This window comes from Podarcis gaigeae (assembly GCF_964106915.1).
Source record: "Podarcis gaigeae genome assembly, chromosome: 8".
In the NCBI taxonomy this organism is placed as follows: Eukaryota; Metazoa; Chordata; class Lepidosauria; order Squamata; family Lacertidae; genus Podarcis; species Podarcis gaigeae.
The window spans coordinates 59,199,900-59,217,992 of NC_139684.1; the positions used below are offsets into that span (position 1 = coordinate 59,199,900).

The window sequence follows — 18,093 nt, forward strand, 5'->3', positions numbered from 1 at the left end:
TATTTTATGATAAGGGTGGCTAGAGTGTTCCTGCTGGTGCCTGAGGTTTTGTACACATTATATATTTGAAGCACATTGATTCCCCCCAAAGAATCCTGGGAATTGTAGTTTGAGAGTCCTGGGAACTATAGCCAGCACCCTGACAGAGATACAATGCTCAGCACCCTTAGCAAACTACAATCCTCAGGATTCTTTGAGAGGTCATGTATTTTAAATGGATAGACTTGTAAAGAAGGCAAACAACCACTGATGTTAGAAAAGCTGCTAAACCTGCTATTCATTTTCAGACTAGAGACCTCAAGCCAAAATTGTGGCTGATGCTTATGCACACCTTAATCAACAGACTGTGGGAGAAATTCCTCCCAATGCCACCCACTCATGCTGTTGCTGACATCCTGTCTTTCTCTCTCTCTTTCTCATCCCCTCTCTATCTATATCCTACCCACCTTTCACTCCCTGCTCCTAACTGGGGAGAGAGTGTGCGAAGGGCAAGGATGGCATTTACATCTGAAAGAGATTAATAAACTAGCATATGTGTTTGCATCCAGACATCAAGTGATGTCATGTTTTTGTATTGTGCGCTGCTCACATCCACAGCATGTGGGCTTTTGTGTTTGATTTGTGCGCTCCGGAAGTGTCTTCTGCCTAGAGCTTCTGTTTTCTTTTCAATGGCATGACAACAGTTCTTTTCTCAGGGAGTTCCTTCTCTCTTTTCGCACAGGGTGGGAAAGGCGAACGTGGACCACCAGGAGTCTATGGATCCAAAGGGGAGAAAGGCGATCGTGTAAGTACATCATGGTTCTCCTCGCTCTGTCACACTTGGAACTTTGCTGACATGCTTTGGGGATCAACACTTTTACCATGTGGGAGAATTGGCATATCCAAATCCCAATGCCAAACCTTTGTTTGACATCATCATCATCATTATTGTTATGTACTTTGTGGTTTTGGTCTGTATTTTAAAGTATTTTTAATCTGTGAACTGCCCTGGGAACTTCAGATGAAGGGTAATATACAAATTTAATCCAGGCTGGCCCACCCACAAACCTGTAACTCTATTATTAACTTTCCAGGGTGCTGACTGTGTCCGGATCTCACCTGAAGCCCCATTACAGGTGAGCTGCTGCCCAACCCTGGAAAGAGGTCATGCCTGTTTGGCTTCTCTCTTCTTTGTCCAGTGTTGCTGTCCTACTAACTCCCTGCCTGTTTGTTCCTTATCTTTTCTGAAGTGTGCTGAAGGCCCACCGGGAGAGAAGGGAGATCAAGGAGAAAAGGTAAGCATGTATACACAGCAGGCTTTGCCAACTAGTGCCTTCCAGAAATTTTCGACTGCAATTCCCATCAGCCCCTAGTGTCAATCTGTTTAGGGCTTTACACACCATTGGCTCTTGCACCACCAGGAGGGAGAAGGCTCCTGCTAGGACTGTGAAAATTGGTGAGCTTTCCTGCCCAGGTATTTTTCAATTTCAAGTTGAAAATTATTTTGAATGAAATTTCTCTTCAGCCTTACCTGCAATAGATTAGTAGCAATTTTAAATGATTAGTTACTGTAATGGGAATTGGGGTTGCTTGCGCGTAAATTCCAAACTGCTCCGAGCTGGCTACGTAGCTGGACCTTTTCCCGGTTTGACAGCCCTAAAAACGCGACTGTCTCAATCACTGGCAGAATCCGTCAGTGGGCGTTTCCTAAACTTCCTCCAACATAAGAATCCCTTAACAGATAATCTCCTCCTCGCTTCTCTGTGTGGAAGCCTTCTGTGCAGAGTGGGTGTGCCAAGGGGTGGTCCTGCACTTTCCTCACTGACCTCACTGGAAGAGTCTCGGAGCCTCCCCTCCAAAGTACTCTCAGCCCCTCCTTTCTTCCTGGTGTCACCTTGGTTTCCTTCCCCAGCGGAAGCTCTCTCTCTCTCCTTGCTGGTTCCCTCTCCGGCATCATTGGGGAGCCTTGCCTCTCCACTCGGCTCCGATGTCAGTTCCCTGACATCCACCTCCCTCCCAGGGCCCTCCCCCTCCCCCGTCCGTTCTTTGGACGGTGACGCAGGGAACCCCTGGAAGGAGCTATCCCCTCCTTTACCTCAAAACCCCCCTGGTTTTCTTCTGCATTTCGGATCTCCCTGATCTTGGTTTGGGCGTACTGGTCCTCCCTCGTCAACCCGGCTAGTTCTTGTCTCCCTACCAACACTCCGCCACACACCCATCGGTCCTCGGGTATGACATGACGTACTTCCGGCACTCCCTCCCCTTCCAAGTACTCTGGTTTGCGGGAGAGAGCGTCTGCTCTGACGTTTTCCTTCCCAGGCATGTACCTAATCTCAAAGTAAAACTTGGAAAACTCCTGTGCCCACCGCACCTGTCTTTGGTTCAGGACTTGCGCAGTTCTCCAATACTCCAGGTTCTTATGGTCCGTGCACACCTGGATCTTGTGCTGTGCCCCTATTAGAAAATGTCTCCAGCGTCGAAAAGCCTCATGAATCGCCAGTAGTTCCCGATCATACACCATGTAGTTTTGTTCTGACTTGTTTAGCTTCCTTGAGAAAAAGGCGCACAGCTTCCACACACACCCATCTCCCGGTTGGAGCAATATCGCCCCCACCGCTCTGTCTGACGCGTCCGTCTCCAGCCGCATCGGCTTCTGCAGGTCCACGTGTAGGAGTTGCTCTTCCGATGCGAAAGCCCTCTTTAGTTTTTCAAAGGACCGCTGGGCCTCTTCCGTCCATTCAAACTTCTTCTTACTGCTGAGACAATCAGTTATGGGTGCCGTCAAATGGGCATAGTTCTTGATGAACTTCCTATAGAAGTTTCCAAACCCCAAGAACCTCTGCACGTCTTTCCGGTTCTTGGAAGACTTCCACTCCAGCACTGCCTGCACCTTGCCTGGGTCCATGGCTAAGCCTTTGTCCGACAACCTGTAATCCAGGAACTCCACCTCTCACGCGTGGAATTGGCACTTCTCCAGCTTGACCCACAGCTGGTGCTCCTGCAGTCTTTTCAGCACCTCCCTGATGTCTTTTACATGCTGCTCTTCGTTCTCCGAGTAGATTAGCACGTCGTCCAAGAAAGCCACGCAATTCTTGTACAGCAGGGACCCTAGCATGTGGTGCATGAAAGCTTGAAACGTGCTTGAGCCGGATTGTAATCCGAAGGGCATAACTAAGTACTCAAAGGCCCCCAGAGAAGTGAACATGGTGGTTTTCCATTCATCCCCCTCCCTCATCCTTATCAAATTGTACGCCCCCCGAAGGTCCAGTTTGGTAAAAATCTTCCCCTTCCGTACCCTGGTCAAAATGTCATCAATTCTGGGCATTGGGAAGGTCACTGGTTCCGACACCCTGTTGACCCCCCTATAATCTACGATGAGCCTGGGCTCCTTGGAGTCTCGCTTGTCCACAAAGAACACTGGACTCCCCCCCACCGCCCTAGATTCCCGTATGAAACCTCTCTTCAGGTTCTTGTCAATAAACTTCCGCAATTCCTGCATCTCCCTATCTGACATGGCGTACAGCTTACCCACTGGCAGCTGAGCATCTGGGAGCAGGTTGATCTGACAGTCAAAGGGCCTGTGAGGGGGTAGCCTATCCACCTCCTTCTCGCTGAAGACTTCTTCCAAGTCGGCGTACTGAGGTGGTACCTTCCCCTTTTCCCCTACCGCCATCCCTGCCACCCTGGCTACTGCCATCCTCAGGTTTCCCCCCCCCCCCCCCCCGTGGCAGTGCTCTACGCAGTGAGCCGACCCAAAGGTGACTGTCCGCTGGTGCCACCCTACTACTGGGTCGTGCAGTGCTAGCCAACTCATTCCCAGTATGATAGGTGGTCCTGCTAATGTGGCTACGTGAAATGCAATTGTCTCTGTGTGTCTGGAGACCGTCATTTTCATGGGCGGGGTCTGGTGGGTAACTCCCCCCCCCCCAGAGTTCTCTCCCATCAATAGTTGTTACTTGCAAGGGATGTTCTAGAGGCACCACATTGAGCTGGTGTTCCAGCGCAAAGTCCTTGCTAAAGAAGTTGCAAGAACTGCCTGAATCCAGCAGCGCCTTCACTTTGATTGGGTGTCCGTTGGGGAGTTCTAGCACCACCTCTATAGCTATTGCTGCTCGGGGAGGGTCTGGTTTGGGCACTTCTACTGGTTGCTCGCCTGGCTGCTGTGCCCGCTTTCCTGCAGCCAAGCATTGCCGTTTCCCTGCTCCTTCTCTCTTTCCTCCTCACTCCCAAATGCCCCCACCATTCCTTGCCACGCCTTTTTCTGAGGGCAGACACTGGCAAAATGTCCCGGCTGCTGGCAGAGGAAACACTTCTTATTTGCTTTCCCCTCCTTCTTACGGACCTCGCTGGAGTTTGAAACCCGCCCCCCCCCGCGCGCGCTCCTCCAATCTCCATTGGTTCCCCGGGAGGCGCAGTTGGCGCCGGCACGTCTGGAATGCGGTTGTCATACCAACGCTCTGCTCTCCCTTCCCGCCTTTCCAAAGCGTGCGTCTCTTGCCTCACTCCCACAGCAAGCGCCAACTTGGTCAGCTGGTCCATCGATTCCGGACGGGGAGAGCGGGAAAGTTCATCTCTCACCCAAGGGGATAAGCCTTCCTCAAATAACATTTGTACTGGTTCAGAACTCAGTTCCCACCCAAGTTTATGGATCAACATCGCAAATCGCGACCAGTACTCTCTCACTGACTGGTTCCCTTGTTTGCACCCCATCAGTTCTTTGCGAGTTACGCTTAGCTCCACATCACTCGAGAACATGTGATCCATGGCACTAAAAAACTTTCTCTAATCCTTCAAAGCAGCATTCTCCGCCGCCATTAAGGGTCTGACCCAATCTCTGGCCCTCCCTTCCAGATGCCCCACCACAAAAGCGACTCTCCCCCCATCGTCTACAAAGTCATCATACTGCAGGTCCAGTGCATACTGCACTTCGGTCTTAAATGCGTTATAATCTCTGGGGTTGCCCCCAAACTTCTGCACTAGTCCTGGTACCTTCCTGGCGATGGGGGTGGGCTTCCCCTGGGCATCTTGAGTCCGCCTTTCATCCAGCCGCGCCGCTAGTATAGCCAGTTGCTGTTCCAAATCTCTGTTTCTCTCCTCCAGAGTTGGTCCTCCTCTGGCCCCCTCTCCGGCGCCAGCTCCTCCTGTTTGACTCATGATGCTGCCTCTGCTGCTCCGCGCACAAGCAACTTAGGGGGACTGATGGATTGCTGTAATGGGAATTGGGGTTGCTTGCGCGTAAATCCAAACTGCTCCGAGCTGGCTACGTAGCTGGACCTTTTCCCGGTTTGACAGCCCTAAAAACGCGACTGTCTCAATCACTGGCAGAATCCGTCAGTGGGCGTTTCCTAAACTTCCTCCAAAATAAGAATCCCTTAACGGATAATCTCCTCCTCGCTTCTCTGCGTGAAAGCCTTCTGTGCAGAGTGGGTGTGCCAAGGGGTGGTCCTGCACTTTCCTCACTGACCTCACTGGAAGAGTCTCGGAGCCTCCCCTCCAAAGTACTCTCAGCCCCTCCTTTCTTCCTGGTGTCACCTTGGTTTCCTTCCCCAGTGGAAGCTCTCTCTCTCTCCTTGCCGGTTCCCTCTCCGGCATCATTGGGGAGCCTTGCCTCTCCACTCGGCTCCGATGTCAGTTCCCTGACAGTTACCAATCTTAAATGACCCACTGCCTGCCTGTGCTTAATAAAAACCCACTTGATCAGAATGCACTACCATTGTTATCACTGTGACATTTTGTTTTATGCATGCAGAGAATTGTTTAGTGTAGAAAACAATCTGATCATGTGAGACCCTGACTTGCAACCTGAAGGGTTGCAGATCAGCTGCAGGTTTACCACCTTTGTAAGGATTAAGGGATGAGGACAGAGAGACTATCCCCAGGGGCCCAAACTCTGATAGCCTGTCCTTGTTCATCATCTGGCGTTGGACAGAACTTTTTTAGACTGACCTTTGATGCCAAAGAGTGCTGTGGGACCCAGAATCTTGCATATGCCTGCATCTTGCTTTCAGAGATTGGTCCACTCAGCGGCTTCTTCATTCATTCTTCCGGGTTCTCTAGTTAATAAGCTCCACAGACATCTATGCATAGATGCATCAAATTCAGCCCCTACTCCTTAGCCTTCTTGGTTTAACCTGACCTTAGCAGGGCTGTGTCCATCGAATGTCACTTCAACTTGGCCCAAGTCACCCTGCTCTGACCTTTTGCTGACCAGCCACTTGTCTCTTTGCAATCTCCAGTTTGCTGTTTTGCAAAACGTCTGTTCTTCTTTCCCACTTTGAAAGCTGCTGATTTGAATTAAGGCCAGTGTGTGCTGGGCCAAAGTTTATACTGTGAATGATAAATATTTAGTCACGGCATCTTGTGGTCAGGCCTGTCATGACACTGTGTGTGTCTCTGTGTGTCTGTGCCTGGCCAGCTGTATCCTGCCCTGTCCACCTAATGCATTAACAAAAACCCAGAAATATAGTGGCACTATATATTTTGTCAGAGCCAAGGACTTTTGCTTTGTATTTCAAATTGATATGAATAATTTAGCCTCTCTCACTTAAGAGCTGCTGTTGGCAAACCATTCTCCTCTCTGCCTGTTCCCTCTCTCATCTCCCTTTGGCCTCCTCCATTCTCCCAGAATCCAACCTTCCTTTCCTATTTTCTTCTGCCTTTTCAGGCCTCTGCCTCCTCTTTTTCTAGGCCCTTGCTGCTGCTTCACCTCTCTCTCTGAGATCAGAGCAATTCAACCAATGGCAGCCAGAACCCATTCCTTATGTGACAGGTAGGCAGCTTAGCTAATGGTTGACAGAGGCTTCACCACTTCCGCTGCCACCGTATTCCATTTAATGCTTTACAGTAGCCCCTGTCTTGTTCTATAGGGGCTTGGGTCCCATGTAGAAACTGGAAGCAAAAAACAGAGTCCTTTCTGGCCTAAGCAGGTAAAGTCAGGACCCTGGACAGCTCCTGATGGGATGGAATGGGAAAGCTGTGGAAAATGTTGTCTCAGTAAAGGGACAGAGAATAGATCCACACTATGCATTTAAAGCATATTCAGTGCACATTTAAAGCACGTAATTTTCCCAAAGAAACCTGGGAACTGTAGTTCATTCAGAGTGCTGGAAATGGTAGCTCCAGAACAGGTGTGGATCTGCCTTGAGCTACTTATTTCAGATACCCAAGTTACTTTTTTATTATTTCATCCCCACCCACCCACACCCCCAATGAATATCAACAGATGATCACAAAGTGGGCACAAATGAAGCAAAAAAAAAATCAATTAAAACAGTACAGTCATTAAAATTGTATATAACAACAGTATACTTATTACTGTCTGAGCATGATGGGAGTGCTTTCATGGCCTCAGGCTGGGATGGTGTAGAAAGGGATGCTAATAACTCCCCTCCCCCTCCAAATGACAGTCGTGAAAGTCCTTAGGCTTATATGTGTATGCTTATATGATCAAACCAGCCCTCAGCATTTGGGATAGCATGGACTTAACAAATCTACACCACTAATAAATAATCCATTATGTTTCTAACAGGGACCTCCGGGATTGGCTGGAACAGTTGGCCAAAAGGTAAGCACCCCAGCTTTGAGAAGGAATAGTTGGCCCAAGGGAAGACGCTGACCCCTTGAAGGTTGTTCTCCCATCACAGAAGGTCCTGCTACAAGAACTTTATTTATTTGTCTTGTTTGTTTATTTCCTGCGTCTTGATGCTACGTTTCATCCAGAATGTTCCCAAACTGCCTCCTAGCTTTCAGAGAAATGACTTACAAGAGCTCTCCAGGGAAGCGGTGATATTAGCTAGAAGAACTGAGGGCCTCTGGCTGGCTACAAGGACTGGATGTCAGGCAGGGAAGCAGGGGGTGCCAGACTATGGCAATAATGAGATGACCCTAGGGGCCTTCCCCAACCTGGCACCCTCCAGATGTTTTGGACCACAACTCCCATCATGGAAGTTGCAGTCCAAAGCGTCTGGAGGGCACCAGGTTGATGAAGGCTCTACTGGAGTGAGGCCAAGGCAGAAACTGAATTAATTGCTAAGACATGTCATCTGTTGTTTTCTTTAGGGGCAAAAGGGTGATAAGGGCGACTTTGGTCTTCAAGGAAAACCAGGAAGCCCAGGGCGTGATGTAAGTTGTGCAATTTTGATTCTCTCTCTTTTACATTCTCTTCTTCCAGCCCTCCTTCTCTTTTTCTTCTTTCTCTGTACTTAGGATTGTACCCTGAATACCATGCATTTGGGGACCATTTCTGACTTTTCAGGGGTTAAGTGCACCAGAATTTGTTACTGCCCTTTCATATGGCTGCAAGATCAGCTTCCTTCATTATTATTTTTTTAACTGTATTTTGCCACTACCTGCTCAGTTATTTCGGCATTTTGGGGTGTGTGAGAGATGGCTGCCATGATTACCCTTTCCCAAATGCCTGAGAACACCAAGACATCTGGCTAATTTGGGGATTAAGAAAATAGTCCACAGGACAACCAAGAGCAAAGTCTTGTTCCTGCCACGGCATGAAAGAAAGTTAAAAATAAGAAGTGCCCCCCACATGACAGCAAAGCCAATATGCAAACATATTACAAAGAAAACAGTGAATTCCTCTCCTGTTCAGAGGCCTGGATTTACTTCCCCCACCAAAAGGATTGCTTGAGCATTAACTTTGAGTGATTCTCTTCCCAGTCCTATTCCTCACAAATTAAGATCTGGAGAGTCCTGCACATGCTGCAGTGTTTGCTGTGTGGCTTTTTGGCTCCCTTCCTAGATTTGGGCAGTCCTCATGTCTTCACTTCTCTGAATCTGCCAGGAAGACCCTTACTTAGGCTATATACACATTTAAACACAACAAGGTGGCCTTTGCATGTTACTGTACACATTAGGGACGCGGGTGGCGCTGTGGTCTAAACCACTGAGCCTCTTGGGCTTGCTGATCAGAAGGTTGGAGGTTCGAATCCCTGCAACCGGGTGGGCTCCCATTGCTCTGTCCCAGCTCCTGCCAACCTAGCAGTTCGAAAGCATGCCAGTGCAAGTAGATATACAGGTACCACTGCGTCGCGAAGGTAAACAATGTTTCTGCACGCTCTGGCACTCGTCATGGTCCTCCGTGCGCCAGTAGTGGTTTAGTCATGCTGGCCACATGACCCAGAAAACTGTCTGTGGACAAACGCCAGCTCCCTCGGCCTGAAAGTGAGATAAATGCCACAACCCCATAGTTGCATTTGACTGGACTTAACCGTCCAGGGATCCTTTACCTTTACCTTATACATATTTAAACACAACAAGGTGGCCTTTGCATGTTCCTGAACACACTAGTGAAGGGGTGGGGATGTCTTCCCCTGATGCACACCACCTGATTGGCAATGCGTGCCTGCAAACCCCACCCCCCAAAATGAAGCTGTCATCTGTGCATGTGCAATGACTGTCCCAAACATACACACCTCAGTGAATGTGGCTTAATGTTACAAACACCACCTGTGGGAGCACACTGAAGCCAGAGTAAATGGTAATGTGTACACAGCCAAAGAGCTGCTCTACACATGCATGGTTAGAATTGGGGCAAATCTGTTAGTTTTGGTGCACTTTGTTTCTCGTTTTTCCACATCTCAAGTTTAGATCACCACATTTCTGCATAATTTTGTGGTGCTTTTTTAAAAAAAAGTTATCATGAAAATTTGTCAGCAGGTTAGCGCACATATCTCCTAATGCAGAAACTGCAATTTTCCCTAATATACCATTTGTTCAAGCAAACTCCCCTAGTATTGATTATTATACACACTCTCCACTAATATATGCATTTCTGTATGCATTGTTTGGTTGAAGAACTGTATTACAAGATTTGTAGAAGTGTAAATTTTGAAGGATAGTTGCATTTTGGTTTGCATGTTGCCTCAGGAAGTGTGAATTAGATAGCTTTACAATAAAATGTGAACCAGGCCAACTTTCTTCCCATCCCTACTGTGAACAGAGCCCTGTGTGTGTGTGTGTGTGTCCTGGTTTGTTTGTTTGTTTGTTTGGGGAGGGTCATCTGAAACTTCATCCTCTGGTGTGTCTGTGATGGCTCAGCCAATCACACATGCAAGTTATTCATAGATCACTGGCTGACTTATCTGTGTGACCCAAGCTTTGATCTTCTCTAGCTGGTAAGGATACTTCAAACAGTGAACAATGCCACTGGGAAGTTGCTCTTATGGTGTTGTTCAAATCTGAATCCTTCAGATGTAAAAAGAAGTTTATTATCCAAATAAACACCCTTGAGGTTAAAGAAAAATGTATGAGGAAGATTACTCATCAGTTCACCAACCAAAATAGCATTTAAGAGTTTTTATTTGACATCTCCCTGAAATCCTTCATTTGTTGCTTCCTCATATGAATGTGTTCCTGCCTGGCAAAACTGAGATATGATACTGGAAGCTGAGCTGTTGAAAACAAATGTTGCATTTCCCATCATTGCTGTGTCTCCCATCATCAAATCTCATTTTCACCACATGGAGATGCATTTCGAAGCATGAATGCTCATACTACTTTGGGTGACATTTCCCTGTTAACTCTGTTGTATCATTTCCCCCTGAGCTATTATTGTCCATTCTGGCTTCCTGTATCAGAAGAGTAGGGACTTTAGAATGATTGCTCAGAATAGAGAAACCACACAGCACCTTGTACTTCTCTTCATTGATATCTCCTCGACTGAGCCAGGGTCATGGAGGAACATGACATAAGAGGAACCCTGCTGAATCCATAGGGTAGGGGAGACCTCTTCACATTTTAATGCAATTCTAGACAGGCAAAAGCACCCAAGGAGAGTGCAAAGTATGGCCAGTGATGGGTGTTTCATTGGACGACGGTGTATGGCTGGGGATGTGTGAGCTGGGAAGAATCCTAGAGAGGCCTAGAGGACCATATTTGCCCCCTAGACCTGAGGTTCTGCACCCTAGGATAGGGGTTGAAATATTGACCCCCGTGATAGGCCAATAGTATAAAGTCAGTCCAAACCCCTGCAATGCAGAAATACACACCTGCAACCTTGACATTATCAGAACCATGTTCTAACCAGCTGAGCTATCCAGGCTGGTACATAGATCAGGGAGATTGTGCCCTTGAACTCTGCTAATGCTGCCTGCTTGGATGGATGGAGGACAGAAGTATGTGTGTGGCATTTGTGTGTGTGTGTGTGTGTGTGTGTGTGTGTGAGAGAGAGAGAGAGAGAGAGAGAGAGAGAGAGAGAGAGAGACTAGAATATTGTACAAAGGGGGAAATTCTCATTTGTTGTTATGCCCTGCTGAATGTGGTCCCTGGAAGATTGTTTAAAAGAGAACATGGCTCTCACACTCAAAGGGAGTTCTGAAGCCTCAGAATATACCCCCCACAGGCACTCCCTTGACTAATCCCCACCCTCAGCCCATGAGGCCCCCCATTCATACCTACAGTTCATACCTACAGGTATAGGGTGGTATATAAATTTAATAAATAATAATTCAAGCTCTGCAGACTCTGACAATTTGACCCTGTTAAGTGGAAAGAAGCCCCTCCCTCATGCATCCTGCCTTTTCTTCCTAACCAGGGCCGGCCTGGGGAGATTTGTGTTGTGGGACCCAAAGGCCAGAAGGTACGATTATGCTTCTCTCGGGGGGTGAGGTGGGGGAGCCAGCATTCTACTCATGGGCTTGTCACTAGTAACAACTGTGCCTGTCTTTTTAGGGTGACCCAGGGTTCGTGGGTCCTGAAGGTCTCGCTGGGGAACCAGGACCCCCAGGCCGGCCGGGTCCACCTGGAATTGGCCTCCCAGGAAAACCAGTAAGACTTTCATTTCTGCCTGCCTTCCATTTCTGGCTCCTTCACGGCTTCAATCCTTTGTTAAAATTATGGCTTAGATAATTGTGATGATGTGCCAAACTAGGTATGCAGGTCTTTTGCTGGTGGGTGGAGACAAATCAGATTGGCACTGGCAGGTGGGGGCATTTAACCCCTGCTGTCCCCAGTTCCATTTTCCTGATCTAAACCTCCCTCTTTCCAAAGCTGCTATTTGCCACATGGATGGAATAGAAACATGTAGGTTCTTCCCTGCAAGGCAAACGACAATTTGTGGAAGATAATTCGCCTCAGGGAAATGGGGGGGGGGGAGTTTCACACCAACTTCCCCAAGCACTGTGGCACTGTGTGATTTCCCAATTCACACACACACACCCATGTCCCAAATATCTGCTTTGAACTAGGGGGAAAGTAAGGTGCTCTGCCCTTGGGTCTTCTACAGCATGCCCAGTTTGTCCCATGAAATGAAATGCCTCAGTTGGCCCTTATTTTTGAGTGCAGCTTGTGGTTAAAACTCCTTGTAGCCTGCTTGGGGCGGGCGGGCGGTGGACTGAGAAGAATTAGGCTGGGTGGTGGTACTGATCACAGATTCCTGGTCTGAACATGTGCTCAGAGGTACCCTGTTCGTTAATTCTTCCCATACCTACGTCACTTTCCAGGCCTCCTCTTTTTTAAAAAACAATAATTTTTATTAACAAGCCAATCACATCACATTAATTCCAAATCACATTAGTTCCAAATTACACAGCCAAATTTTTAAATTTTTGTTGGGGGTACCCATACTTCGTGCTCTGAATGGGATCCAGACATCTCTCTTGCTGCTGCTTTAATGTACCTTCTCTTTGTTGTTTTCCTCATCTTCTTGTTGTTATCATATATTCCTTTCTTTGTGGTCTCTGATAGTCTCCAGAAGCGGGTTGAAAACAAACGTTGTTATATCCTGTGTGGATTTTACACTCCTCCAAGAGCCATGTCAAAAAAAACCAGACGCCATTTCCGCACCTCCGTACAAAACATTCCCACAGTCTGTCCGTTGATTTCCACAGGCCTGCCAGTCTCTCATCAATTTTCTCAGGGGGCCCTGCCAGGTCCAACTCACATTCCGATATAGTAACACGCCATGGTCCTCCTCCCCCTCGTCCTCCTGTAGGCAGGCCTGCCATAACAAATCTCTTTTTATTGCTGCATCACACAGAACTTTCATTCCTTCCCGATCTTCCCACCAGCCATGTCTTTGATTAGTAATTTATTTCCACACATTTCTTAATCCTCCTGCTTGTGATCAGTAATTGCAACAATTCTTTTCTTGGGGGGGGGGGTGTTATTAGGTACTCACATAAGACAAAAAAAGAAAAGTTTTTCCCCCTCCCTTTTTCAGTTCCGCAACATACCAATCCTTTGATGGCTCTTCTTCTTGATTTATTGTTAAATCCAGCCCGTCGCTTCCACTTCACAGAGATCCCTTTAATTAGCAGTCTTTACTCCCGATCTACACTTGAAGTATGTGCATTTGCTTCTCTCTCTAATTGTTTATTTTGAGCTGATGCAGCTAGTGCGCAATCAGAGACAGCGTCTGGGAGAGCCGGACCCACACAAGAGCTTTGTGCCTAGTGCCCTCACCCCCTTCTTTCGAATCCGGGGGTGATTTATGGCCACAGCAGGCAAGGCAGTGTTCCCCATTTCCTTGGGGCAACAAGGGAGGCTGCATACTCCCATATCAGCTTCTTAATTATGTCAGGCTTCCTCTTGGGGCATCTGGTTGGCCTGTGAAAACAGGATGCCAGAATAGGTGGCCCATTGGCCTGATCCAGCAACAGATCTCTTACGCTCTTACTGTAATGCACCTGACTCTGGTTGGTGGACCTCGGTGTTTTAGGTAAAAATGAAGTAGATCCTGCAGTCCAATAGATCCTGCCCTTAGGATATTTGGAGGCAACTCTCCTATCTCCCCCTTTAACCACCTCTTCTTCAGCCTATGCCTACTCAGCTCTTTCTACCATCCGTCATAGAATTTGGTTCCAGACCTCTAGACATGCTCTAGGTTTTCCATGTCCTCAAAATGTGGCACACTGAACTGGACACAGAACTTCAAATGCAGCCCAACCAGTGGACCTATTAATTCTCATGATTTGAACAGCCTATGATTGCATTAGCTTTTTCAGCAGCTACATTGGACTGCTGGCTCATGTTCAGCCTGTAATAAACTAAGGGGCATAGACAGTGCTTTAATCTTTTTTTTTTTTTTAAGGTGCTGGTAATCACCATGAAGTTGTTACAGAAAGTGCCACACTTTTTAACAACAACAAAAAGATGTGCCTTTGAATACCCCCTGGGGGAAAGGCACTGCGCATACATTCTTTTTATATGTACCACTGCCAAACCAAGTCTCTCCCATCCTGTACATGTGATTCTGATTCCTTGCACTTGAATGAAGGACTATATTTGCCTCTGTTGAATTTTCCTCTTATTGGTTTTAGCCCAATATTCCAGCTCATCAAGATCATTTTGAATCTTGATTCTATTTAGCTATCCCTCTTGGCTTTGCATCATCTCCTCTGCACCCTTATTAAAATCATTCACAGGGCTTGGGACAGAGCCTTGTGGCACTTTATTCAAGACCTCCTTCCAGTTTTATGCAAAACCCTTAATAAACATTTGCTGGGCATGATAGCTCAACCATCTGTGTTTCCACCAAATAATAGTATAATCCAGCCCACATTGCACCATCTTGTCCACAAGCATATTATGAGAGACCTTGTCAAATGCTTTACTGAAATCAAGACCTATTATGTCCATGGCATTCCCATGATCTACCTGACTTCTAACTCTATCAAAAAATGAGGCAAGCTTGATTTGGTATGGCTTGTTCTTGATATACTTGACTTGTGGCAGCTCTTAGCAAGCCATACTTTCTTTTCTAAATGCTCACAGAACAAGCACTTAATAATCTGTTCTAGAATTTTGCCTAATGTCAGATAAATTGGTCTGTAGTTTTCTGGTTGCTCCTTTCCCCTCTTTTTGAAGACAGGGACAACATTTGCCCATCTCAGGTCTCTTCTAGAACCTCACCTGTTCTCCAAGAATTATTAAAGGGTGAAAGCATCTGATTAATTACTCCTTCAGCAACCAGGGTTTTCATTCATCTGACCCTGGAGATCTGAACTCATTGGAAGTAGCTTGGTGTTCTTTAACCACCTCCTGGACTACAAATCACTCATAATCATTTCTTCTTTTTCTAAGTCAGACATAACCCCCCTTGAGGCAATACAAGAGTTGAATAGTTTCTCCTCCTCTCTCTCATCTGTTAACTCTTCACCCCACTTCCCCAAGCAGCAAGCCTACTGCTTCTTAGTTCTTCTTTTAATTTTTCCAAACATAACCAAGAAACCCCTTCCGTTGTTTATAGCACTCCTCACTAACCACAGGATTTTGTTAAGTTTTAAAAATATGTTTCCAGGCCTTATGGTTGTGGAGATAAATTAGGAAACATGTAAGCAATAGCATCAGATGACATGAAGGGAAGCAGGTGATGCTGAGCAGGACTTCACAGGGATCCAGGAGAGAATCTGGATCTGATGTTCTGCTTTACCCCTTTATCCCTCTTTCTGATAAGCAGCAGATTATAAGGGTGAGAATTACAGCACTATGCAAAGAAGAAAGGCTCTGCCCCAGGGAGCTTACATCTATCTTTTGATAGCAGAGGGCAGGTAATATCAGGAGACAAGGGAAGGGAATGGCGAGGAACAGCAGAGGGTCAGGAAGAGTAAATGTGAGCAAATGCATTGACCCAAATCTAGGTTACATATTTTATTGTGCAAACAAAAATGTGTGCGAGCTTTCAATTTGAAAAATTAGGCGCAGAATTTGGAGTTCTTTTTAAAACTTGCACCGCCTGCAGTGTCATGTGCAAACAAACCCCTTTAATTCCTTACAGTTCCTCATTAAGCTGTTGGCCCAACCACAGCATTGCTCTGGTGGTATTTTTCATTGTCTTTTGTGTTTGTTTTGGTTATTTTTCAAAAGTGTTAAAGAAAGAAAGAAAGAAAGAAAGAAAGAAAGAAAGAAAGAAAGAAAGAAAGGCATTTATAGAATTTTGGTCTTGTTCCAGCGCAGCCACTGGCAGCCAGGAGAAACATCGAGCAACAGCCAGTGGGTGTTGAGCCTAAACAATGCTCACAGCACTGACAGCTTTGTGAAAAGAATTGCTAAGAGGAGCTGCTTTTCAGGAATCTGAAATAGGGGCCCTGGAGGAAGCCTGTATGTGCAATTCATTCTTATCTTCCTCCAGATACCACCCAACCAGTCAGCCAGTGCCAGCCAGTGCCAGCCAGCTGCCTCTACCCCTGGGAGTCCAATCTTTCATATATTCTCATCCACTTAGGGTTCCATATCGGGTGGGGAACCATGGGTCCAGGGGCAAAATGTGACCCTCCAGGCCTCTCTGCCTGGCCCTTGGGACTCTCCCCAGGCAACACCAACCCACCTCCCTGGCCACAGCTTCTTTCCCCTGCCCTCCCACCCGCCTTCACCTGCCTTGCTCCATATCCTCTTTGGCTGGAATGTTCCCTTGAACTCTGATAATGCCTCTGGCTTGCTTGCTTGCCTGGATGGAGGATAGTGCGATCAGCTTGGGAAAGGGCAAGTACACACATTCCCACCCTGTCAGCATAATTTAACAGCTCCATAACCAAGATAGAAGGAATGAAGGAAAGATCAAACTCAGGTTAAATTACATAGAAATATGCCAAATGTACACACGGTAAGAAAGGGCATGAGTGTTTAGAAGACTGCAATGCAGCTTCCCCTCTGTTATGCTTTCCATAGTCATGGGTTCAAAGTTATACAGGGTATGTAATGGGCAGAGCAAATCTTGGCCTTATTCACACTTACCTTTCCTTCACGCTCCCCAGGCATGGCCTGTGCTCCACTTCCAGGCATCTTTTTTTTTTCCTTCCCCAGAGCTCTCTCCGCAAAAACCCGCTCTTTAAAGGTCAATTGGAGCAAGGGGCAATTCACAGAAATCCTGAATTGGTGTTTGCTCTGACTGGGTGCTAAAGAGCTGGTTTTCATGGGGAAATTCCCAGGGCAAAAAACAAACAAAAACAAATTGTTAGATGCAGAGCTTTTAAGCGTGCACCTGTGCCTGGAAAGAGAGAGTCAAGAAGTAGCAGAAGTGGCACATATTGTGGGTCCTGTTTGGAATAGCAATGACCTCGGTGGATCATTCAGCTTCTGAATACAATCAACTGTTCTGCTTTCATTCTAGGGTGATCCTGGTGGCCCACCAGGTCCCAGAGGAGAGAAGGTAGGCATAACCATGCATATAGCTTTGGATAGTCCCAGTGATTATCATGTCCCAGAAAACTAGTTTTTTCTCCTGTCGGTGGCTGCTGTGTCCAAACCTACTTTCGTGGATCTTATTCTCTGTTCTCTATATCCAGGGGGACTCAGGACCTCCAGGGCCAGGCGGTTCAAGTGGAAAGCCAGTAAGTTCCTCCTTCAGTGAGTAAACCAGCAAAGCAAAGTGGGGAGGATCCACAAAATTTCAGCAGATCCCAGAACCCCAGTCATGGGAGCGGGGCCTCATGCTTTGCATATTTCTGTGCTCTTGACTAGGCTTTCTCCACCCAGGTCATGTGACCACTGACTGACAGCCAGGGAAGCCGGGTGGGACCTTGCTTATTGGGCAGCTGCTGGGTTTATTTATGATATGTATATGACACTGATTTGTAACTCCTCTTGCTTACGGAGCTGGATACAAACCTATACCACCTGTGCGCAAGAGAGAGGCATACGCAGGCTCGAGATAACTGTGGTAGGTGGGTGAAAAAAATCTCTCAAATGGCCCTATAATAACTCAAATTCCAAAGCAAATGCAGTCCATTGTCCACAAACTGCAGTCTGGGAGAGGCTTTTGCGAAGCAAGACAACCCTTAAGTGTATTTCACAATGAATGGTGGAGTTCAGCTTCTGAATGGTTTACAACAAACTTGCAGTGTTGTCCAGAGGTATTAGGCACCCACTGCTGGTTGGGGATTTGGCTAAAGTGCAGAGAGCAGCTTATAACTAACCCTGTCATGTTATCCACTGCTTGTATCACTGCGCTGCTGAGGTTGAGCTGAGAAAGTAGCACACAACACCCCTATGGTGTAGTTCACTGTTATATCCCTGTTGCAGATAGGAGGAATGTGCTGAGGCAGAGTAGCTCTTAGCAGACCAGAGGTGGAACTATCCCCCAGGTCAATTCAAGCACTGGCATGCATGGAGAAGGCTCAGGCTTTATAGGCTTGCATGCAAAATGTCCAAAAGGCAACAATAAGC

At 47.0% G+C, this 18,093-nt stretch overlaps 1 protein-coding gene across 9 annotated transcripts in view; it reads left to right on the forward strand.

Annotated features, from left to right (window-relative positions):
* The window catches only part of COL16A1 (collagen type XVI alpha 1 chain), a 136,295-nt gene that overhangs the window by 54,762 nt on the left and 63,440 nt on the right, over positions 1-18,093 (forward strand). For all 9 annotated transcript variants that reach the window (XM_083751592.1, XM_083751591.1, XM_083751594.1 and 6 more), the window contains exons 12-20: positions 722-784; positions 1,074-1,115; positions 1,230-1,274; positions 7,508-7,543; positions 8,038-8,100; positions 11,525-11,569; positions 11,662-11,757; positions 17,039-17,077; positions 17,214-17,258. In XM_083751592.1, coding sequence (XP_083607718.1) covers positions 722-784; positions 1,074-1,115; positions 1,230-1,274; positions 7,508-7,543; positions 8,038-8,100; positions 11,525-11,569; positions 11,662-11,757; positions 17,039-17,077; positions 17,214-17,258 — 474 coding nt within the window. The remainder of the gene's footprint in view (positions 1-721; positions 785-1,073; positions 1,116-1,229; positions 1,275-7,507; positions 7,544-8,037; positions 8,101-11,524; positions 11,570-11,661; positions 11,758-17,038; positions 17,078-17,213; positions 17,259-18,093) is intronic.